We start from the raw sequence: 25,519 nt of genomic DNA, 5'->3' as shown, positions 1-25,519 counted from the left end.
TCTTTCCAGTCTCTTCCTATTTTAGATGATTAACTTCTTCAACTGCTAAATCTTCAAGAGAAAGCGATCTCAACCTCACTGGGCACCTGACCTGGAGTGGCTGACCACTTTGTCCTGATGGTTAGTGGTGGAGCCTGCTTTTCAAATCTGCTTACTTCTAAAGCCTATTCTTAGCAATATTATTCGGGGTAAAAAAAAAAAACAGTCAAAAATCATTTCAAGTAAATTTGGAAGCTTCTGTGTTGCTAAAAATATATATGATAAAAATATGTGTTGATATGGAATAATATCTAAGGTATACTATAGGAGTTTTTATTGATATTTGCTTGTGGTATACAATTAAAAAGTAAAAGAATATAGGGATTAGTCAGTAGATCTTGCTCAATTTTGACTTTCAGTGTCTCCATTCTTTTTTTTTTTCCCAAGAAAGGGTTTCTCTGTGTAGCCATGGCTGTCCTGGAACTCACTTTGTAGACCAGGCTGGTTTTGAATTCAGAAATCTGCCTGTCTCTGCCTCCTGAGTGCTGGGATTAAAGGTGTGGCCACTACTGCCTGGCATCCATTCTTCTTCCTAGAGAAACTGTGACATGTTTGCCTGTTTTCTTTTCAGAAATATTCTATGAATATACAAGTAAATCATGTGCACGCGCGCACACACACACTCTCTCTCTCTTACACACACACACACACAAAACCTTTTCCCCTTCAAAAGCAATTTTAAAATAAAGTTTAGACTAAGTCTTATGTAGCCTAGACTGGCCTCAAACTCCCTATATAGTGGAGGAAATAGTCACCGAGATGGACTACAGTCAAGAGGAGGTTCTCTTCTGTACTTTTTATGTGTTATAGAAATCTTAGCATAGCCAGACAGCAGTGCCACACTCCTTTAATCTCAACACTTTGGAGACAGAGGCAGGCAGATATCTGTGAGTTCGAGGCCACCCTGGTCTACAGAATGAGTTTAAGGACAGCCAGAGCTACATAGAGAAACCCTGTCTTGAAAAAAAAAAAAAAAAAAGGAAGGAAGGAAGGAAGGAAGGAAAGAAGAAAGGAAGGAAGAAAGAAAGAGAAATAATTCTTAGCTTTAGGGTTGGTGGAGATTACAAATCTCTCTGCTTAGCTCTACTAAGAGTTTTATCTGGTAGTCAAGCTGATGTTAGGTCAGATACAGAGGCTGATAGTAAATTATCTAAAGGAACGAAAGTTAGCCAAAGATGTCTTTGGCTCTTGACCTAGACTATTCCATTGCTCTGCAAATGATGATGTTCTAGACAGCTAATGTCAGCCTGGAGGCTCTGCATGATTCATAAGACTTCTTCAGAAAACTTCATTGCATAAATAGCATTGTCTAGGGACAGATGATGAGAAGGAAAATGTTGCTACATGGTTGGTACTAACATAATTTTTTTCCTCAAATGTTTTCCATAGATTGGTTAAATCTTCAGGTTCAGAACAACATGGATATAGGAAACTAGATACATTTCCTTTATTGACAAGACTCAAAATTAAAGGAGCCGGAGTGAGAAAATTCACTTCTCATTGCTTACTTTCCACATATTTATTAACTGTATGCATACACAGTTTTCTTAAAATAAACTTCTGTACATCTTTGCTACTTGGATGACTATCTCAAAAACAAATACTAAGATTTTAAAGAAAATGAATTTAGGTTCACATCATTTCTTATATTTTTGTGACAGTGTTTTGTAGTCCTTTAAGGAGAGTGTTTTGATAATTATTGACTTCAATAATTAAGTTTGAGATTGGGGAGGTTGCTCAGCATCACTTTCCCAATAAAAGGAAACATTACCCAGTTATCATTCAAGCACAGAATAAAGCTTGGCTACCCTCTGGTGGGCTTAGTTTGAAATAAATATCCTTTTAGTGTGGGGAATTTTCTTTTTAGTAGGCCTTAATGCTATAATAAAAATATTTTTTAAAAGATCAAATCCACCATTCTTATTTTGTAAATAGGAAAATACAACCCCCAAATGGCAAAGGGTCTTCTGTCAAAATGCAAGTTATGCTGTCATTCAGTCATGCTTTCTTCACTATAAGGCAGTCTTAATATAATAGTTGTCTTATAAACATTTCTATTCATCCAATTTGCTACAAAGAGGAGTTGCTCTATGACTTGAGAATAAAAGGGAAAAGAAGAAAAGCAACTGTAATTCTCATAGACTTGCGACGAAAGCTTTTGTTTTGTTATTTTTTCAAATTTAGAAATTCAGTTTTAGAGTTGGTTGGAATTTCTGGGAGTATTTAGCCTTGATGGAGAAGCTAAAGAGGATGGAGTTTTATTGTGGGATAGGAAGGCAGGGCTGTGCCTGCGTAGGTGGCGCCTTAAAAACAAACCGACAACAGAAACGCCGTGGGTGCAAAGAACAGAAAAATCTTTCAGAAGAAATCCGTGGGCAAATCGTGTGAGGGAGGTGGAGAAAGGCGAGTTAATTTTGTTTTGAAGCTTCTTGAATGTTTTCCCTCTGGAAGGCAATAGAGAGGAACAGTCAATCTCAGGAGAAGTTGGTAAACAGTAGGTACTTGAATAATGCTCAAACTTTTCAGTTGACTTAACATTGTCATTGGAGTTATTTCTCAATGCATCAGACTTTTTAAAAGACCCTTCTGCATCTTAAATACGTGCAGACAGAGAAACTGCAGAAGAAAAGTGTAGGGAAGTTCCACATTTCCTTTTGCACAAGTTTACAAATGTTAATATTTTATTGCATTTGTTCTATCTTTCTCTTTGCCCTTGTATTGTCTACCTATCATTTTGAATGTTTAAGATTAAGTTGCAAGATATATATGTGTTCATGTGTGTGTACATATGTAAGCATGTATATATACATACACATATATTTACTAAAATCCATGCCTACAAAAACAAAGTCAATGAACGCAGACAGGAAATTAACATGGATGTGAAACTTCACTGAATACTGTTGTCGCTTGTACCCATAATGGAAGAAGGCACCTTCCAGGTTCAGGACCCAGCTGAGACGCTTGTCTGGCATGAGTTACACTATCTCTGCAGTGGGCATTAATCAACAACAGTTCTTTACTTTTTGTGTGTCTGTTTTTAAAGAATTTTTGATTATGTGTATACATGTGTATCTGTATGAAGGGTGTGCATGTGAGTCCTGTGCCCACTAACGCCAGAAGAGAGTGTCAGATCACATGGATCCGCAGTTACAAGTGACTGTCACCTGCGCTATATGGGTGCTGGGTACTGCGCTAGAGTCCTCTGCAGGAGAAGTAAGTATCCTTAACCTCTGAGCCATCTCTCCAGCCTGTTCTTTTTGTTTTCGAATCAGGATATAACTTTTTAGACCAAGCTGGTCCTAAACTTGCTCTATAGCCCAGGCGGGCCTCAAATGGCAGCGTCTTTTCCCAGTCCGCAACATGCTGGTATTACAGGTGTGTGCCACTGAGTCCAGCTGAACTCTTAGTTTACTAAGAGTTACTTTGGTTACTTTGGTTACTTTGGTCTTTTACCTGTGAGTTCAGAGAGCCTTTTGTGTAATCAGAATAACAGTTTCACTTGGGATTGAATTTGCCAGTGTCGGCAACCACGAGTGACAAGAGTCTTCATGTTGACACCGATTCAGGGTTGTGTAAGCCACCTTGTACTGTCCTCAAACACAGCACATAGAGATGCAGGTGAAGTCACACCACATGTGCTGGACCTGAGCGCAAAGGTCCCGGGTCAAAGAGACATACAAACGCCTCTGTTGAGTGCAAACTTCCATGACGGCGCAAGCCTTACATGGAGTGTACTCATTGTCTAATAAATATCTGGGCTCTGGGTACAGCTGGTCGTATGTTAGAGAGTGTGCATTGCTTGAAAAGGTCTAGGCTGGTCCCCAGCACCAAACAAACAACCCCTGTGTCTGATTTTATCCTGAGAGTTTGAATGAATAGGCCCCTGGAGTGTCCTAAGAATCTGCTTTATGAAAGTCACCTCACAAGATTCTGAGGTAATAAAGAGTAAGATTCTGGGGGCTTGTCTCATTTGGAAGTGAGAGGTGGCATAGTTCCAAGCTGGTCTGCCTCCATGTATTTATTATCCTGATGCTATGGATTAAATAATTGATCAATATTCTTTCACATACATTAACAGAGCTACAGGACAATTATGATATTGGGTTTTCCTATAGGTTCATTATCATTTTTTCCTTCATTCAATTAGGTAACCAGCACCTATGTGGCTCCTACCTTCAGCTACTTGGAGGACTGGCATAGAAACTGGTCAGATCTTTGGTGAAGGCATGTACTCACTGAACAAGAGTACTGAGGTGTCCTTGGGGAAGGACAACTTAAGAGGTGACTCTGTGATGTCAGTAATGAAGAAGAGGTTGAAAAGAGGTAGCCCGCAGTATGAGAAGTACCGCAACATAATTTATGGAGATCTCAGTTATCTTCTTAATGTCCAGCATGACAGTCAAGTGCACATTCACACGCCCACTCAGACTCAACTGGGGGAGCTGTCTGAAGACAAGACGCTTCACCATTTGCCAGGTCCTGTCTAATTACTGGAGAGTGAACAATATCCTGATCCTGTATTTATGAGCTTTATAATCTAGTCAGATGCTAACACGCCTCCCTTTGAATGCCAAAAGCCTTAAACAAGTTAAGATCGGATTTTCTAACAGTTAAAGGGGAGATGCTGCATCTAGCATGTCTTGGTCCCGGAAACCTGACTGTAGTAGTGAGGAAATGACACACAGAAAGAAAAGACACCCGGACACATGTCCCGGAGAGCTGACATCAACAGCCAGAACGTCAGCATGTTTATTATGTACAGCACAGGAGGAGTTAGCTGGTCTCTGTAGGAAGGGAGGACAAGGCTTTCACAGGACAGCGGTCTCAGGATGCAACTATCTGGGAGATTGAAGCCGCAGTTGCTAGGTTTCACAAGCACTGCTCAATCATTTGTACACACTTGTACTTACACACACTGTCAAGGTTCACACGCAGACCAGAGGAAGCCTGTCCCATCCGTCCCTCTTAGCCTCACTCTGGAAAGGATCTCGCAGTTCCCATGGGTATGAGGCATTGGTGTTCCTGACATGGCTGTGCCCATGTCAAGCAGCACACATTCACTCAGGACTTCATCTGTTCTCTACACATTCATGCTACGTGATGTTTTTATTCTTTTGGCATTTTGAGGGCCCACCACGTATCTCCCAAATAAATCACACACAGAGTCTTATTCTTAGTTATGAAGACCTAGCCTTAGCTTGTCTTGTTTCTTGCCAGCTTTCCTTAAATTATCCCAACGACCTTTTGCCTCTAGACTTTTATCTTTCTCTATTTCTGTATACCTTACTTCTTTCTCTACGGCTTGCTGTGTAGCTGGGTGGCTGACCCCTGGTGTCCTCCTGTCCTCCTTCTCTTGCTCCTTATTCTCTCTCCTCCCAGATTTCTCCTTTTATTTATACTCTCTGCTTTTTGTCATTGCTACTTCCTCACTATTGGCCATTCGGCTCTTTATTAGGACCATCAGGTGTTTTAGACAGGCAAAGAATCACAGCTTCACAGTTAATAAAATGCAGCATAAACAAAAGTAATACAGCTGAAAATAACATTCCCCAACTCAGGCCTTCTTTGCCCCCCCCCCCAGGGATGTATATGTAAATTCCTCAGGAAAAAATAAAGAAATGCTCCATTTCTTAAACATCTGAGCTCCTGTTAGCAAATCCTTACCTGCTATGATCATCATAATTGCCACTGTTTTTGGTCTGCTCTGCACTCAGTACTGCTATGGATACCAGGAACTCACTAGCTGTTTACATGGCATTAAGAACCCTGGTGTGTCATTGTCTAATCCACTCCTTAAGCATCTAAATCTACATAAGAAGATAGCATGCAAATCCTATCAGCTTGAGGTGTGTGTGTGTGTGTGTGTGTGTGTGTGTGTAGGGGGTAATTTCGAGATATGGCTTCTCTCTATAGCCTTTGCTGTCCTGGAACTCAATCTGTAGACCAGGCTGCCCTCAAACTCAGAGCTCCACCCTCTCTGTCTCCCAAGGACTTGGCTTAAAAGCATGCAGCACCATGTCTGGCTTGTGCAGTATTCTTAAACCAAGCAATAAATGAGCTGACAGTATCCATCTTGTGGATCTCTTTAACCTTCTATAGCTTTTCCACTGCCAAGTTTTTCGTGTGGCAGTGTGTCCCCACCTTCTGTCTTTAGCCTTCTTCTCTTTTTATACCATTCTCAACAATCATTCCCATGGCTTAAATACTATCCACACTCATTGTCAGGGCTCCGTTCTGCTTCGTCAAGCACTAACACACAATCTGCATTCAACATGCTAAACTGGAGTTCGTTGTTGTCCCAAACTTGCTCCTTTACCTGTAACATGAATTCTAATTGGTCTTAATAAACAAAACCCAGAGTCAGATATTAGGGGATGAAAGCTAAAGGATCAGAGAAGCAGTATGGCCAACCACCGAAGAGACGGTTTACCTCTCCTGAATCCTCAGACTGAAGGGGCGATCCTGTCTCTACTAATTCTCAGACTGCACCCTCTGACCGCTGTCGTCAGCAGACTGAAGACTGCATTTGAGCTCCTGTCTTCTTCCGCATTATAATCCTCTCTCTGCCCAGCCGCACCACTTCCCATCTCCACATCCCTGGTGCTGAGATTAAAGGTGTGGGCCACCATTGTCTGACCCTGTTTCTTTTTGAGACTGGACAGAACTAATACAGCCCAGGGTGGCCTTGAACTCAGAGATCCATCTGCCTCTGTCCCTGAGTCCTGGGATTAAAGGTGTGTACCACCACTGCCTGGTTTCTAGTGGCTTAGCTCTATACTCTATTCTTCAGGCTAGCTTTATTTGTTAAAACACAAACAAAATATCACCACATGCTCCCATTGTACATATTTCAATCAACAATTCCTGTGTTGATATAGGCACTAAGTAAGAAAGTTGGGAAAGATTTAAGCGTTTTGTCTTTATTTGACTCTTAAGCTCACCCTCTACCATAGCTCTCAACAAAACACCACACCCCATCTTGGCTTACCATCTATTGCTTGAATTATTTCAGAGTATCTAAATGGTACACCCATCACCAATCTTTAGTCTTCAGTTAGCGCTGCTAGTGAATGAAAACTCACTTATGACCCACGCCTGAAAACCTGAATAGTTCTCTGCTAGTTAAACTGCAGCCGAAGTCTTGTTCCTTGGGCACGTTTGAGGGCAGAACCAGCGGCTGACCATCTTATCTACATAAAGTACCCTTCACCACCCCTCTCTCTCTCTCTCTCTCTCTCTCTCTCTCTCTCTCTCTCTCTCTCTCTCTCTCTCTCTCTGGTTTTTCGAGACAGGGTTTCCCTGTAGCTTTGGAGCCTGTCCTGGAACTAGCTCTTGTAGACCAGGCTGGCCTTGAACACAGATCCACCTGCCTCTGCCTCTTGAGTGCTGGGATTAAAGGCGCATGCTACCACTGCCCAGCGAGCTTCCATCTCTTACGGATTTAGATCTCCTGAGTTTTCACTTTTCTCCTGATCCCACAATGGTTTCCAGCTTTTTCCTTAAAGGAAAACCCACTTTACTGCATGCATTCACCCCAGATGACCTCCTTCTTAAAGCTTTTCCTACCCCCCCCTTCCAAAATACTTGTATATATTTATCTTAACATCAATAGCATTTTGAGTGCAGTTAACAGTTTTCCTATCTTGTGATCTCCTGAGTTCAACCACGGACCCCAGCAGCGCTTTTTGAGTTTCGTGAAAAGCTCAGCCTTGTACTTGGTGTATGACTTGGTCTGTGCAGGTTGAGTGGTTTAATGGTAACAATAATCTCTTTCACTTGTTGGTGTTTGGTTTGGCAAATTACATATTCATCTTCCACTCTGCACATGCTTGGCAAATGTTTGAATGAACGAACTAATGAGTCCAAGTTTTCCTTAATTACCCAGAGATATGAGCACAGTGCAACTATATAACATCTATAGACAGTTAATTGCATATGATAACAGTTCTTTCCCTTAGCTCCATTGTTGTCTGGCTTCAAATTACCTTGGGCAACACAGCACTATATTTGTTATCTTTGGACTCATTAGCTGCTTTCAGAGTTTGCTGTGGTTTTTATTTTGTAATCATCAGAAAAATAACAGAATAGCAATGTTTTGAAAGTTCAAAGAATTAATAAAAACACAAGTTGACCCGCTATAGAGGCTGCGATGCAACATGAACAGCTGTCGGAAGTGTCCCCTAACTCGAACCTTCTCCCTTAGTTCTAGAACAAAGCCTAGAAGGTCAGCTGATTTCAGCCAGAGCAAATAGTGGATGATTGCCCAAAATAAAAATGGTCTCCATGGCGTCAGCTTTCTTTTTACGTAGCCCAATCAAAATCTAGGATCCCGGGCGTCGGCGTCTTCACTTCCGCCCGGCCTTCCTGGACTTCCTAAGTTCTCTGAATCTCCGCGGTGTGCTTCTTCCTCGCGACAGTTTCCGCAGCCTGGTCGGGGAGGCCGAGTGGCTGCGGGCGGGCGGGCGGGATGAGCGCGGTGCGGACGCTGCGGGTGCCGGGCCGTCACGGCTACGCCGCCGAGTTCTCCCCGTACCTGCCAGGCCGCCTGGCCTGCGCCGCTGCGCAGAACTACGGCATCGCGGGTGAGCCCGGGCCGCGCCGCCGCCGCCGCCTCGGGGGCGAGCGCGGGCACGCGCTTCTGAGCGCGCGCGGTGCCGCCCGCCACCGCCAGGGGGAGACAGAGGGCCGGGCTGCCCTCCTAGGTCCCCTTTCCCTGCCACAGTTAGTTGGCTTTTGAGCGCCGCAGGGGAAATCTACAGCTTGTCTTTCCTTCCTTAAGAAGGATGCATTTGTTAGCACTTGTAAGGGGGAGGCAACAGAATTACGAGTTCAAAGCCACCCTCAGCTAGGGAGACTGATGCTATCTTTCAAACAGACTAGAAAGTACTTTTATTGTCTCACGGAAAATGGATAAATTTGCAGAGCTGTCTAGACACCCAAGCCATATACCGAGGCATCTTTTAAGTCGTACCCCATCTGTTGTTTACACACTGTGTGTTTGTTTTGTCTAGTGTAGGAAAAAAAAAAAAACGCTTTCTAAAAATCAGTGATAAATAACATATTTTCTTATAGTTTTGGTCATTAGCTCTTAGTGCTTGCATGGTCACGTTTACCGTCCTTGGCCCCCAGTTAGGATGAGGACTTTAAGTCTTTTAGAAAGGTTACTTATAGGGAGTTGGTATATTTAGGAATTGGTTTTTAGAAGGGTGTGTATGTGTGTGTCTGAGTGTTTTGCTTGTATATATGTCTGTAAACCACGGCCGTGCCTGGAGCCTGCTGAGGTCAGAAGAAGAAGTTCAAAGAGGGCGTTGGATCCCCTGGAACTGGAGTTTCTGGTGGTTGATAATCAGGAAGTGGATGCTGGGACCAGAGACTGGGTCCTCTGCAGGCAGCCGGTGCTCCTAGGGGACGAACTGTCTCTCCAGACCTAGAATTGGTATTTTGTCATCAGCCGTGTTTAAGTGGAAGAGCTTTAACACCTTGCAAATGAAAATATCATACTGATCACAAGAACTCAAAATATAATTCTGTTAAAGCTCTAGGAACATTTGGGTGTGCATGTAAGCTTAATAATTAGTGATCTTTCCTTGTATAGTTCAAGTGCAGATCCACTTGATCAGATGTTAGTAGAGAGGGAGGAGTGGCCAGAGGCGAGAAAGAGACTAGTCTCTTAGCAAAAGTAAATAATTGCTGGTAGATAACTGAAGTTAAAACATTTGACCAAAGAATATATGGTATTTCCACAATACTTTGTTTTAAAACACCATGCTAGATTGTTTTGCGTGAGCCAGCAAGGCAGAGTCACGGTCTTGGGGGTCTATAAGTGTGAGGTTTCTCTTCTGTTAGTAGAGCTGTTAGCACCGACCTGAAAGGTTTGTATGCCTAGCCTCTAGCTAGGTTTGAGTTGGCACTTGGGTATCTTTCCCTTATGCTGGTGTCTGGGTTCCAGTCAGGCCAGATGGTAGGCTGAATATTTAATGACTGAAGCACACCGCGTAGCTTCTAATCCTTTACGTGGTCACAGTTATTTTAAGGGACATTTGTGGTAGTTAAAGCAGGTCCATACTGCTTAATACTTCTTCTTGGTGTCCCCTGGAAAGTTCAACAGCATGGTCTTATTTTCTTTTTTTTTTCCTCTTTAGGCTGTGGAACCCTTTTAGTATTGGATCAAACTGAATCTGGACTACAGATTTTTAGAAGGTACAGTGGCTGTCTTTCCTATTGCTGCAATAAGACACCATGATCAGCCGGCGGTGATGGTGCACGTCTTTAATCTCTGCACTCGGGAGGCAGAGGCAGGCGTATCTTTGTGAGTTCGAGGCCAACCTGGTCTACAAGAGCTAGTTCCAGGACAGGCTCCAAAGCTATAGAGAAACTCTGTCTCGAAAAACCAAAGAAAACCCCAGAATAAAACAAAACAACAACAAAAACCCCACTATGATCAAGACAACTTATAAAATAAAGTGTTTAATCTGGGTTTGTGGTCTCAGAGGGTTAGAGTCCATGATGGCAGAGCAAGAGCATGGCTCCAGGAACAGTTGAGAGCTCACATCTTGATCCTCAGGTAAGAGGCAGAGAGATGCATGCTGGGAATGGGGCATGTCTTTTGAAGTCTCAGAGCCCACCCCCAATGATACACTTCTTCCAACAAATACCACACCTCCTAAACCTTTCTAAACACGTCTGTCAACTCAGGGCTGAGCATTCAAACATATGAGAGCTTTTGGGGGCCATTCTCCTTCAAACCACTACAGAGACTCTAATTATTAAGCTTACATAGACTCTCAACTGCTGTCAAAATCTTAACACAATTCCCTTTTGAATATTTGGTACTAATAGGTTTTGATTTATAATATAAGGGAAACTTTTGCATTGGCATAAACCAATAGAAATTATTTTTTCTACTTAGGTTTCTCGAGCTGATTAGTGTTCATTTAGAAATTGCATATTTTAAACAGTGAGTCAACTAGGGTACCCTGTGACACTGCCCATCTTCGCTGTCCTGCTGTAATTTAGCTTTATGTAAGCAAGAGCTAATGCCCATCTTATGAGTTACCCAGTGTTTCTCTTCTCTCTGTACCCGTCTTCTGTGTTGATTGGACTCTTAATACTCCATCGGGGTTAGTCAAAGGCAGAGGAAAGAGGTTTCGTTAGAAGATGACTACCTGTTCGTAGCCCAGATGAAAGATCTATGCAATAAGGCTCGTACAGCTCAGAGGAAAGACTTATGGGAGGATTCAAAATGGTTGGCCTCAGGATTTTGAAGTGATTGCTGGTGCATGCCATGAATCACAGGCTACAGCAGGCCGCAGGTGTGACAGCCTGCCCTAGGTAGATGGCGTCATATTAGTGGCTGCAAAACTTTAGTTTTCTAGTTATCTGCCTGCACTCCCTGACCCTTTCTTTCTGCCTTTCTGAACCCATTTCTGTGAAGGACCTGCTTGACTCACACTTTTTAAGATCATATGAGATCATGTGTGTTACAATATGTGAAAAACTGAGGAGGAAAACTAACTATAAACTTAGAGACCGTCAATCACTTTCTGACCAGCAGTTCATGGGTATCTTTTTAACTCTGCTACAGCTTCGACTGGAATGATGGATTGTTTGATGTCACCTGGAGTGAAAACAATGAGCACGTCCTTGTCACCTGTAGTGGGGATGGTTCCCTGCAGCTCTGGGATACTGCCAAAGCCACAGGGCCCCTGCAGGTCTACAAAGAACACACTCAGGAGGTAGGATGGGCATCTCTCGGGAATGGTTGCTTTTCTGTCTTTGACTTTGGTTGAAATCTCTTTGCGAATGAACATGGGAAATGGTTTGAGGGGACAAGGTTGAGCTTTAATGTTTCTTGTTCATAGGAGTGTCACTTAGTGTTTTATTATTCAAACACAAAGTAATTCTTGGCTTAACACAAGGAAAGAAAAGGTCAGGCTCCTCGCTAGGCCATGCCAGCGCCTCCAGCAGTGTGCTGTGGCCTCGTTCCCTCCGCCCAGCACCCTGACGTTCCTTATGCCCTGGGAATGCGTCTGCCATGCAGAGCCTTAAGAGAGGGTGGGCGGGCTGTTCACAGGCTCTGTCACAACTGTCCTTGGGCTTCAGAGAGACTCAGAGTATATCCAAGTAGCAGCATCAAATACCAACTAGGAAGCTGAGTTTACTAAAGGAAATTTAAGATTCACTGTTTTTAATTTGTGTGTGTGTGCACGCACGTGTGTGTGAAGTCATATGGGGCATAGGAACTGGTTTCAACTCTGGAAGAACTGAAATGTGCGCATATGTTTTAGGGAATGCGATGAGTGTCATAAGCCATCTTTTCGGGGGGGGGGTGATTTTACGGGGCTCTTAGCTGTGGATTCATGTGTTCCAGGGTAGGAGCATGAGGATCAGCATTCCTAGGAACATAGATATAGAGGAAATAAGAAGCAGAAACATAGGCTAGCACTGGAGGCACATACAGTGGGTACCGAAAGTCGCCTGCCTTTAATTTCCATTTGCTCAAATACCCTGACCCCAAGAGGTAGGAATAAGATAAAAAAAAAAAAAAAAAAAAAAAAAAAAAAAAAAAAAAAAAAAAAAAAAAAAAAAAAAACTGGCATTGATGTGATACAGGGAATGAAGAGATCAGTTGCAGGATTAGGGGCTACATTCTTAGTTAAACATTCTGTTGCCAGAACAAGACAAGTAACACTCACACCCTAGACCAAAATACTCTATAGGCAAACCACTCCCTGGGTGGGACCCATAGTTATCTCCCTAAGGGAGTAGGAACCTAGCCGGGTGCTTAGACTTTGGTTTGAGGTAGAAACAGATCTACTTCTTAATACCTGAAATACCAGGGCTGGATATTAGCCACACCTGTTGAAAGTAACCTTGAGAGAGCAGTAGTTCCAACTCTCCGACCTTTATCAAGGTAAGATGGACCCACACCTGTGGGCCCTGTCAGAGGAGGACATTCTTTCTTGGCATTTTATATTTTACCTTAAATGTTTTCACCCCAAAGTAGCAATGGAGTCTTCAAAGATTTGCAAATGTGCTTTCAAATTTTTACCTACGCTTCCGCTGTCTCATCGTAGGCCTTCAACAAGTGTTTACTAACTGGATGGAAGAACATTAGTGCTTTGTATAAAAATTCAGTTCTGTGAGCATCCTAGAGAACATTGTGTACTTACAGCTATTTTTTAAAAACTCAGTATTTCTACAATTGGTTCTAAAAATCATGAACACTTTCTATTACTTTCTTGTGTTGGGATGTCTTCTTGAATGGTGTGGTGGCAAATTATGGTCTTTTTATAACAATCACTGGGTACTGGCAACTTTGGTAAAGGAGGAACTCAGGTTTCAGGGTGTTCAATGAAAGAATCCCTTCAGGCAGACAGATCTCTGTGAGTTCAAAGCCAGCCTAATCTACAGGACAGGCTCCAAAAGCTACAGAGAAACCCTGTCTCTAAAAACAAACAACCAAACAAAAAACAACAACAAGAAAAAAAAGAAAAAATCCCTTCAGCAGCAAGTCCAAAGTCCAGACGCTTTGAAGTTCCATCATTTTTGCTGACAGTTTTGTTATGTCTTTGAGATAAGGGCTCACTGGGTTACTAGAAAGGACCTTGAGCTATGGTCTCCCCGCTGGGATCACCTACCTCTGCCTCTAAAGGCCTGCGCACCACCGCCCTGCTCAAATCTGCCTTCTATAGCAGCTAACTCTTGCTTCACACACCGTTCTCTGAAGAGGTGAACCTAAGCCCAAACCCTCCTAACCTAGAGAGAAGCTTTGGAAATAGTCATCATGTCCCTTTGGTTTTCCCCTTTAGAACACTTGGCATTTCTTCATCTTGTCCTCAGCTGACATGACCTCTGCCCTCCTAGAACTCTGTTTTGACACTCCCCTTTCTGCTGTGGTGCATTGAATATGTTCTGAAATGTCACTATGGGTCTTCCATAGTCCTGAGCCCTCAGTTCTAGTGATATCTTCTGAGGATAGCCATGTCGTGTCTCAGTGCTGGGTTACTCTGGGTTCACAGGTAAAGCTCCAGATCTTTGGTATTTGAACTGGTGTTGAATCTCTTTAGTTTATTCTATATTTATGAACTGGGTTTTTGTTTTGTTTTGAGTTGAAGATGTACTTTGCTTTGTGTTATGTGTCTACTATTCTGGATTGTTTTCCTCTCATACAATTTTTAAATATTAAATTTTATTTAGATATGTATTTTGTGGGGGGGCATGTGTCTTATATATTTGCATGTGTGTGTTCAAATATGTGGGGGCATGTGTGTTATATATGTGCACTTATAGGAGTGGCATATGTGTTGTGTGTTTGTGTGTGTGTAGGCGACATGTAGTTTGTGTGTCTGAGTGTGTGTGGGGATGGCATATATGTTCTGTGTGTATGTGTAGGCGACATGTAATTTGTGTGTTTGAGTGTGTGTGTGGGCGGCATATATGTTGTGTGTTTGAGTGTGTGTGTGGGCGTGCATGGGGGTGGCATGTATGTTGTGTGTTTGAGTGTGTATGGGGCGACATAGATGTTGTGTGTTTGAGTGTGTGTACAGAGGCGAGAGGAGGATACTGGTTCATTTTCTGTCGCTCTCCTTTTTATTTCTTTGAGACGGAGTGTCTCACTGAACTCAGAGCTAGCCTAGCAGCCAGGGGCTCCAGTGATCTCTGTGTCCCCCCCCCCGCACCCCCACAGTGCTACTTTTTGTCAACAGAAATGAAACCAGAGCAGTAGCTTTACCACGCATAGTTTTTATTATTCATATTCCATTTATCCAAACTCTAAACTTTCTTTAAAAATTTAAAGATGAGAGAATGGTGGTTTTAAATAGATAGAAGCGGTAATAAAATTTGTTTGGGTAGAGAAGGATTTTCATACACGATCATTGCTACTGTATCTGCCATCTTTCTCAGGTACTCAGTATGGGTGTCAGTGGGTGTCAATACTAGGCCTGTCTCCAGAGCAAGAGCAAGAACTGTAGGTAAGAATTAGAATGCCATCTCCTGTTTTAGAACCCGTTAGGAGACATATGTAGGAGAATTATTTAGTTTTTAGATCTTTTTTGTTTTGACAGAGTCTTTGTTGACTGTGAAAGACACCATGACCACAAGCAGCTCTTTTGAGACAAGGTTTCTGTAACAGGAGGAGCGGGCTGCTTGTCACCCTGGCCGCCCAGCTAGCTTACACCCAAAAATGATCACACAGAAACTGTACTCATTTAAACATTGCCTGGCCCATTGCTCTAACTTCTTATTGGCCAATTCTTACATCTTAATTTAACCCATTTCTATTAATCTGTGTATTGCCACGTGACTGTGGTTTACCGGCAAGATTCTAACCAGCGTCAGTCTCAGGCAGAAGATCCATGACGTCTCTCTCACTCTGCTTCTTTTTCCCAGAATTCAATTCTGTCTTCTCCGCCTACCTAAGTTCTGCCCTATCAACTAGGCCAAGGCATTCATTATCCAATAAAAGCAACAAGCAAACAGAAGGAACTCCTACACCAGGTTTCTCTGTGTAAGAGCTCTGGCTATCCTGAAACTCACTCTGTAGACTATGTTGGCCTCAAACTCATAGAGCTCTGCCTATTTCTGCTGCCCTAGTGCTGGGATTAAAGGTGTGCCCACCAGGCCCTGCTCTATCATGGCAACTCTTACAAAGGAGACATTTATTTGGGGTGGCTCATTTACAGTTTAAGAGGTTCAGTCTGTTATCATCTTGACAGGGAGCGTAGCGATGTGCAGGCAGAAGTGGTGTTCGAGTAGTAACTGACAGTCCTACATTTTGTAGGCCACAGGAAGTCAACTGAGATACTGGGCATAGGAAACCTCAGAACCAACCCCCACAGTGACACACTTCCTCCAACAAGACCTGTCCACTCCAACAAAGCCATATCTGCTAATAGTGCCACTTCCTATGAGATTATGGGGACCAGTTAAATTCAAACTATCACAGTGGTTGTGTAATGTTGGCTGGTCTTGACATTGCTATGTAGCCAAGGATGGCTTTGAACTCAGGACCCTCCCACCTCAAATGCTGTAATTATAGGAATGTGTCACCAAGACTGACTTTATTTGGTCTTACTTTATAACTTTATATGTAAAACTGGAAATTATTCTTAGTTTTGTTATAAGCTCATATAAAGTATCTCATGGAAGAATTATTTTAAAATATATAATACTTACATTTTATGTAAGAGGAATATAGTGTAATAGATACAACTTTGTAGTTTAAATCATTTATATTTTTGTAATAAATATATGCATATATTTATTTCAAAAGAAACAGCGGAAATGCAGTTCTAAAACTAACAGTATCAGTTGCATATAAAGCAAGTGGAGAGAAGGGCACTGACTCAAAAATGGAAGTGAGGTTTCTCTAACCATAGCTCATGATTTTGACCTAGGACCAGTGAAACATTTTACAAAGTTAGAAAATGTTTTACAAAATTAGAAATCATAATTTAAAGCAGGACATAAAAAGAGATGATCTGGGGCCTGGTAGCTGGCTCCGTAATCAGGTATTAGAAATCAATATTTCAAATGACTTTAAAAATACAGTATTGTGATTGCTGTCTCTGATATGTGTGTCTCATGAATGGAAAGATAATAGAAAGAAATTTTAAACTTCATTCAGAAAAATCAGTGTTGTTACTCTGAAGATCTCATCTGTGTCCATAAGATGATGTTTAGCAGCAGTTATGCCATTGAAACCAAACACTTTCCTGTAAGAGCGCGGGAATAAAGACAATATACAGAATGTCCATCTTAAAATTGCGGGTGAACTAGCTGTATACACGTGGTTTATTTTTCCTCTGTTAAGGATGTGTCTTCCCCGGGTCTTCGCCCTGTAAAGTGTTCCCTCCTCTTCAGCGGTGAGCATCTTTAGTGCCTAGACAGCAGCTTCTAAGTAGTCTTCTAGCCAAACAGTGGGCTTTGGAGAAGTCAGTGATTCTAGGATTGGATAGGAAATAGACACGGTGAATCTAAGACATCTTCTTGTGTCAGAAAGCAAGAAAGCTATGAGAAGACTTTGGAGACATGCCCAAGGTTGCGAAGAGACAATTTGAAAGGACTCTTAGTGGCTAAAGATCACAGTCTGTGCATCGGAAGGAACAGATGAAAACACGGAATGTATACATACATATCCTCACAATCATGTGTGTATTTTTTGCACATGAAATTGTGAAAATCAGAAGAAAGTCACCACTGGTAAAGATTAATTGGATTGCCAACACGGTTTTTCTGACCACTAATGAGGGATCATGGCAGGCCTGGTCATCTCTGTAGGAATTCATTGTGAAGAAAACAAGAAGTTGATTGGAAAATTCCTTACAGTAGAATCTCGCGAAACATACGCAGAAGGAATAAAAGGCAAATTGGCACTTCGTGGCCACTAATGAAATAGTGACTCTGGGAAGGAGTCATCTGCAGATGCTAAAACCATTAAACAAGATTGAAACATCCTCTGCAGTCTAGGATCACGAAAAGCGGGCCAATCAGAAGTTAGAGCCTCCTGATTCAATAGAAAGCTAGAACAATTGAACTGAATCTGATTAAGCCTCCTGATCTAACTTCCACTTTCAAGGAAATAGGAAGAGTGAAGGACTGCCACGAGGAAATGGTCACAGCCAGCATGTGGAGTCTTGTGCAGAGTGAACAACTTCATTCCTTCAGCAGATAGAGACCTTGGAAGGTGGGGAGAGAAAGCAACATGGGAAGGGGCATGCCATCCTAGCCTCAAAGGGATCAGGAGACATTACTCTAGGTGCAATTCTCAGACAGAGAATTACACATTTATACTGGATGCTGTTAGGGAACCACTGTTAATCTTGTTAGGGGTACATATGACCTTTTGCTAATGTTGAAAGAAAGCCCTTATCTGCTGAAGCACTTAGGAGAGAATTGATCTGATAGTAAACTATTCTGGCCAACACTCAGTCGGTCCTGGAAACAGTGAAGCAAGATGAGCAGAATGACGGACAAAACGTCGAGCGCTGTGAAATACTCTATAGCTTCATACACGCTTTCAAATTTCCATGCTGAAAAAGATTTGAAATTTGTCCTATAGCAAAAGAAATATATAGCCCCTTTTAATCATTCAGTAATTAAAAGTCACTGTCCCTTCTTTGCATTCATGCAAAGGTAAGTGAGAATCCTTGGCAGGTTTCTATTTGACTGTTTTTAATTAAGTAGGCCAGCTTACAAAAGGGCAGCATGTTAGGGTAGATTAACCCAAGCTCTTTGGGAGTTGGTTTCAGTTATAAAATATATCCTTTCAAACAGGTTTTGATGAGGTACAGCTTTGGTAAAGTGACACAAAATATTGCCGGTGACTTTTTGTTTGTTTTTCTCTCTCCTATTTTCCAATTAATTTTACTCAGTGCCAAGAGTAATTTCATAAGTTAGGCCTTTATAGTAAGTACCCTGCTTTTAAAACTTCAAGTCAGGTACTACACCTCCTCTTCTTTATTTATATTTAATTTGACTGTCTGCTATGCCCATTCTTCTAGTGGTAGTGGAGAGGGAAACAGGGAACAGAGAATTAACAGACGAGCACACAGAGACCAAGATGTGCTTTTATTCAGGGTCACTGTGTATTCCAAGAGTGTCTCTTAGTGCTGCTGAGTGTGAGACACCGTGCTTGGCCCAGCTGGGAAAATGAACAGGTCTGCCATGACCTTGTGTTCTGAGGTTCTTGCTTGCTCTGTGAAGTGAGGCCATGGCAAGGGCTGAGAGTGGGTACAGTACCGCCAGTGGGAAGGGGCAGGAAGAACATTCTCGAGTCTGAGGAGAACAGGAATGCAGAATTAGGTAGGAAAGTGAGAACATCAGTGTGAAAGGCAAAGCGTAGGGAACCAGAAAGGCAAGGACAGATGGAGGCCTGGGCTAGGCACAGTTATAATTTGGCCATTAGTGATGATAAATGGAAAGGCATTACTGATTTCTTACCTTGTTAGGAATATTTCATATATATAAATATATATAAGATGTAGAAATGGAGCATCGAACACTTAAATATTTGCCATGTAGCGTAAGAAATAAAGCACTACTTATGCTCTGAGGTCCCTGATGACCTCTGTATGATCTTACACTCTCCCCTTTGCCTTTCCTTTCCCCCAGAAACAGCACTTTCTTCAGTTTTCTGTTTACACTTTCTTTGCTTACATATGAATGCGCTCCAAAGCCACGCATAGTTTTGCATGATTTTGACCTTTGGGCAGCACAAATCATCATGAATGAATCTTACAGAACCCTGAGTGAAACTGAAATCTGCAGAGGCCACATGATGTTGAAAGGCTTTGGCCAGGGCAGTGACATTCATCTGTACTTATAAATATGATTTCATGCGGCCTGGATAAAGGCTACACTGCATAAAATCAGGCAGGAAGGGATGGGGAGGGTAGTCAGAGAGTTGCTGTACTCTTAAGTGGTAGCTAATGGTTGATGACAGTCACGTCGCGGAATTAGCAAGTTTAGACATGGCCATTAAGAAGTCCCCTCTTAATTCTTAGCTCTCTGTTCCTGAGGGAGGGCAGGCTTGTCTGTTGCTTCAAGTCTCTCCTGCTCTCTCTCCCCAAAGGCAGGTTCTTTCCTGCTCATGGTATTGAGAAGGAGCTGGCTGCCCTTGTTAAGTCTTGGTGGTCTTTACCTTTCCTCGCAGGTTTTAGGAAATGACACAACTTTATGTTTATGCGTTTATAGATGCCTGCTCTCATAAACGTGTAAGTGCACCAGGGCTGCTCTTGTCTAGCATCCAGCCGTCTCATCTTCATGCCTGTATTACTAGGTATTTAGTGTCTGTTGACGAGTTGAGTGAATTGACTTGAGGCTAATCCAGTGGAGCCCAGGATTCTCTTTTCAGCGGTATCCCCCAAGCATCTCTCAGGCTGTGAACTGTTTGCAGTTGTAGCAGCCTGAGGAAATTACCTATTGTTCTAGACACCCTGAATGTGGAAAGTTTCATGTTACCTTCCTTCCTCCAGTCTTCCACTGTGTAAATATCCCTCACTCACAGTTGCCTGGAACCTTGGTGTTGTTCTTGGCGTTTCCTAGCCCTAATTGTTGGGCACTGAATCTTTCTATTTGTATATTTTTACTCTTTTTGAGTTAGGGTCTTACTATGCAGCCCAGGATGGCTTTAAGCTTATGATGCCTCTGCTTCTACCTCTTGAGTACTGGCTTCAAATGCGTGTGCTACCATGCCCAGCTCCTTTGTGTCTTTGGCAGTGTCTCTGGTCACTGATTCACCTCTGCTAATTAAGCCTACAAACATTTTAGCCAGCCCTGTGTTCTGCTGGAGCCTACTTTTCTGAGTATTAAGCCAACTCTTTACCACAGTTCTTGTCTTAGGGTTTCTGTTGCTGTGAAGAGACACCATGACCATGGCAACTCTTATAATGGAAAACATTTAATTGGGATGGCTTACAGTTTCAGAGGTTTAGTTCATTATCATCATGCTGGGAACATGGTTGCAGACATGGTGCTGGAGAAGGAGCTGCTGATATGTAGGCAACAAGAAGTAGACTGGCTCACTGGGCATGGCTTGAGCATATATGAGACCTCAGAGCCCATCTCCACAGCAACACACTTCCTCCAACAATATCACACCTACTCCAACAGGGCCACCCTCCCATTACCACGGCTCCTTTTGGGGTCCACTTTCTTTCAAATCATCATAGTACTCCTTTTGTACTTATGTCTGTTTTTCTTTATTTTTTTAAAAATATTTATTTATTTATTATGTATACATTGTTCTGTCTGCATGCCTGCAGGCCAGAAGAGGGCACCAGACCTCATTACAGATGGCTGTGAGCCAGCTGACTGGTAATAACAACAAGCTCAGGTGGATGTCTGGACTGTTCTTCTAAAGGATAGTTAGCAATATGTCATCGAATGCACGTTAGAGTAGGGGTGGTGCATAAAGTGATAGAATGAAGACTGAGTGTTGAACTTGAGCAGCACTGCTGGGTACCCAAAGCTGCCTGCCCGGACCTCGGGAAGGCCAGGTGGGGATACTGAGTTTTAATGCTTTTTATGAATGCTGGGGAAGCAAGCTTTTAAAGATGACTTTCTCTCTCTCTTTTTCTTTCCTTTCTTTCCCTCCTCTCTCTCTTTTTCCTTCCCTCCCCCCTCCTTCTTTTCTTCCTTCCTTATTATTTTTTGTGTGTGTGCGTGTGTGTTTTTTGGAGACAGGGTTTCTTGGTGTAACAGCTCTGGCTGCCCTGGAACTTGCTTTGTAGACTTGGTTGCTGGCCTCAAACTCGCAGAGGTCTACCTGCCTCTGCCTTGGAGTGCTGGGAATAAAAGTGTACACTACCACTGCCTGACTTTAAGATAACTTTCCTATCTGTTTTGACATTTCTTTGTGGTGCTATGAGTAATGATCAGCTGGTAGATTTAAAAGTGTGTATAACTTGTCTTGGTGATGCAGGTTTAGAAACTGCAGACTTCTGTTAAGACAGAGTGGGTGAATGGACAGGATCACCTTTCTGTTGTTTAGACACCATGTAGAAATGGGTAGTGCTTAATGTTTAATACACTGAGTTGCAGATTGACAATGATATAAAGAGCTAAAATATAATATTTAACTTGATGCTGTTTTACTTTCTAAACATTAATTTTTTTTTAGGTGTATAGTGTTGATTGGAGCCAAACTAGAGGTGAACAACTCGTGGTGTCTGGCTCATGGGATCATACTGTCAAAGTGGTATGTTGGCATTACTGCATTTAAAAACAAATAGTTTCCTTCCAAGCTTCCATTGAAATATTTTATTTTCTAAAATATTCTTTAGCTTTAAACGTGATCAATTAATTTTCTTTTCCAAAGGATTTATTTAAATGTTTGTCAAAATTTTTAAAATTTAGTCTTGGCTACAACCTAATAATTAGCTTAATTATTTTAGTCCCTTAAAGGCAATCTTATTTTATGAAAAAATTTAATCTTAAAAATCTTTGAAATATATGTCTCTTATGTGTATATATAAATGTATATGTTATTTATGACACACATATACAGTGATACATAGCATATATAAAAGTACATTTGTATTTACTTTGTTGACTAATTGATCTTCTCATTTATTTTCAGTGGGATCCTACTGTTCGGAATTCTCTGTATACCTTTAGTGGGCATAAAAGTGTCATCTACAGCACAATCTGGTCTCCCCACATCCCTGGTTGTTTTGCTTCAACCTCAGGTAACTCTGAATTTCCCAAAAGCCTTATGGGTTGACTACCTTTTTACCATTAGGTGGCGCTGTGTACTCTCTAAATTCAGAGAAAATGAAAGTGTAATGTACCCATTTTGGATTCTTAGGATAGTTTTTTTTTTTTTTTTTTTTTTTTTTAATGTTGGAGGTTGAACCAGAGTTTGGACATGCTGAGCATGTACCGAGCTACATCCACAGCCCTTAGGACCTTTCTTTTCTCTCTTTTCTTCTCTTTCTTTCTTTCCCTTTCTTTTTCCTTCCTCCTTCCTTCCTTCTTTCTCTTCTTCTTTTATTTATTTATTTATTTATTTATTTTGGTCAGTTTCTTGACAAAAATTAACCTAGAGCTGAGTCCCCAGATTGTGTTTCATTGAATAATAGCCCTTTTACAATAAATATTAGGGTTTGTTGGTACAGACAGATTTGTGGCTTACAATGTCATAACAGGTTTAAAAACACATTTGAAAGAGGAGGATCGCTTCTGTTGTTCTCTTGTTTTAGACCACTATCGAACCTGTGAGACCGAAATGGGCTTTCTAACAAGAAGGTCGAGTTTGGACCCGAGATACACGTCTTGGTGAATAAAATTGTGTCCTTGGCTTATAGTTGGTTAACTAAAGCCATTTCACGTAACCAGAGCACCCAGGGAAGACAGAAGCGAGACAGATGGAGGCACTGCAGCCCTCAGAGCCAAGTGACTCACAGGCAGGTTTTGTAAATAAAGTTTTATTGGAGCATAGCCACATCAGCTCATTTGCCTATCAACTGTGGCTGCTTTCTTATAGTCCTAGCAAGTTAAATAGTTGTTATAAAGACCTGATAACTCTGAGAGCCAAAACATTTACTTCTGGCCTCTTATAGGAAATCTGTGTTGATCCTTGGAACCTTGGGGAGAGAGAGAATTAGAAGCTCTTCTGCACAGTTTGTTGTTTAGAGAGAGAAGGCAGTAGCTGGAGAAGGAGGTCGTGAGCTTCCAGTGTTGTCTCTGTATTTAACAATCCAGCCGGCCGGGCGGTGGTGGCGCACGCCTTTAATCCCAGCACTCGGGAGGCAGAGGCAGGTGAATCGCTGTGAGTTCGAGACCAGCCTGGTCTACAAGAGCTAGTTCCAGGACAGGCTCCAAAGCCACAGAGAAACCCTGTCTCAAACAAACAAACAAACAAAAAAAAACAAAAAAACAAACAACAACAACAAAAAAAAACAATCCAGCCAGAGGCAAGCAGCCAGTAGGTAGACCTAGTGTCCCTTCCTTGTCAGTAAACTGTTATCAGTGTCCTGAGCTGCTGAACTATGAGACTTGGCTTTCACAACAGTAAGGTTCACAGAGATCCTTTGCTAGTTGCTTATAATTCTAAAACTTAAGAAATACTGATATTCCCTAAGTCCTTGAATTGTTGTTTGATTGAAGACAATTAAAAGCCTGTAGGTAATTTTATCCATTCAGATTATGTAATTTTTGAGATTCTAATAGTAGGAAATGGTAATATTGTTTCGTTTGTTTGCTTTTTCAAGACAGGGTTTCTCTGTATAACCCTGACTGTCTTGGAATTCTCTCTGTAGACCAGACTGGCTTAGAAGTCAGAGATTCACCTGCCTCTGCCTCCTGAGTGCTGGGTTTAAAGGTGTGCACCATTACCACCCTACTGAAATAATATCTATGTGTAAAAGTATCAATTTAGGAAATGCTTGATCCTTGATAAAAATAACCAGTATTCTTTTTTGAGATGGAGAGCAGTACCCTCTGTCAGCTTATAGAATGAGTACTATTACCTCTAGGATTTCCAAGTTTAAATCATAGTTTTCTTGAAAAATCTATGATTGGAATGAAATCTTTTCCAAATGTTAAGTCTTTTGGAGTAAGTCTAATGATACATTTTTTTTAGTTCCATTTTTTTGAAGATTTAGTATAATCTGAATTTTCTTTGGATCACCAGCTCACAAATAATGATATGGAGACTTATTAAATGAAAGCTCAGCCTTAGCTTAAGCCTGTCCCACTGGCTCTTATTACTTAATTAACACATTTTTTTTTATTAATCTACATTCTACCACGTGGCTTTTACCTCTCTCCCATTTTATATGTCTGGCTCATTCTGCTTCTCAGTGGAATCTCCTGCCTCCTTTCTGCCCAAAGTCTTGTCTATACCTCCGGCCTAGCTGTTGGCCATTTACAGCAATACATCTTCACATAGTGTACAAATATCCCACAACATTTATCCCTTTTTATCTAAATGGAAAGGAAAGCTTTTAACTCTAACATAGTAAAACTATATATAATAAGAACAATTATCAAGTAAAAAATACCCTCACAGTGTCCAGTCCATTAGTATTTGGTAAGTTCAAAGAAAATGCTCTATTATCTCTCCTATCTTGGTGAGTTCAAAGTTTTGTACCTGATTGACTTTCAATCATAACTATGGAAAACTTTAGATTTATCTAATCTTCAACCCCATTAGAGACCTGAGAAAGATATAACATTATGTGATTGAACAGGAAGTACAAAGCAAACCACTTCCAAAAGTAAGAAACAACAGAGACATCTAGGTGCCTACACAGTCACCCTCCTGTAGTGGGGAGCTGCGGGCTGTGTTCCTGCCGCCCCAGCTTCTGTTCGCCCGGCTAGCTTATGCCCCAAAATAACAACACACAAACTATATTCTTTTAAACACTGCTTGGCCCATTAGCTCTAGCCCTTACTGGCTAATTCTCATACCCCGATCAGCCCATCTCTAATAATCTGTGTAGCATCAGTCTTACTGGGAAGATTCAGCATGTCTGACCTGGCGACTTGCTTCATTGCATCTGCTCTGGAGAGGAGCGGCATCATGTCTGCCCCAGAGAGCAGAGCTATCGAGTCTGAGCTCACTTCTTCTTCCTCCCAGCATTCTGTTCTGTTTACTCCACCCACCTATGTTCTAACCTATGAGGGCCAAGCAGTTTTTTTTATTTTTTAACCAATGACCTTCCTCCATCACCCTCCACTCTTCCTCCAACATTACATTGTTAAATGAGGTACATAGGTACAATACCTTAAACAAGAGTAGAAATATACTGAAGAGTGTATATATGTATACATACATATATATATGCAGTCTAACAAAAATAACCTTAAATTTGTATCAACATACAAAAATTCATACCAATGTAAAATATTTGAGACTAGTAGTTGTTTTTTAGTTCAAAAGTAAACTCAACAATTACCCTTTTATCCCATCATTTCTATCTTATATCTCCCTTTTTTCCCTTCAGAAAGAGATTCCTGAATCTAACCT

The 25,519-nt window shown here is 41.7% G+C and overlaps 1 protein-coding gene across 1 annotated transcript in view; it reads left to right on the top strand.

The window, feature by feature from the left end:
- The first annotated feature begins 8,404 nt into the window (after positions 1-8,404).
- Pex7 (peroxisomal biogenesis factor 7) overlaps positions 8,405-25,519 on the top strand; it is a 68,129-nt gene continuing 51,014 nt past the window's right edge. Inside the window, exons 1-5 of the mRNA XM_057762240.1 lie at positions 8,405-8,624; positions 10,185-10,242; positions 11,627-11,777; positions 21,668-21,745; positions 22,127-22,235. Of these exons, the coding sequence (XP_057618223.1) occupies positions 8,510-8,624; positions 10,185-10,242; positions 11,627-11,777; positions 21,668-21,745; positions 22,127-22,235 (511 nt within the window). The 5' untranslated portion in view covers positions 8,405-8,509. The remainder of the gene's footprint in view (positions 8,625-10,184; positions 10,243-11,626; positions 11,778-21,667; positions 21,746-22,126; positions 22,236-25,519) is intronic.

The sequence above is a fragment of the Chionomys nivalis genome, chromosome 2 (genome assembly GCF_950005125.1).
Source record: "Chionomys nivalis chromosome 2, mChiNiv1.1, whole genome shotgun sequence".
Lineage (NCBI taxonomy): Eukaryota > Metazoa > Chordata > Mammalia > Rodentia > Cricetidae > Chionomys > Chionomys nivalis.
The sequence above is the reverse complement of the archived record's forward strand: the minus strand, read 5'-3'. Positions and strand labels throughout refer to the sequence as shown.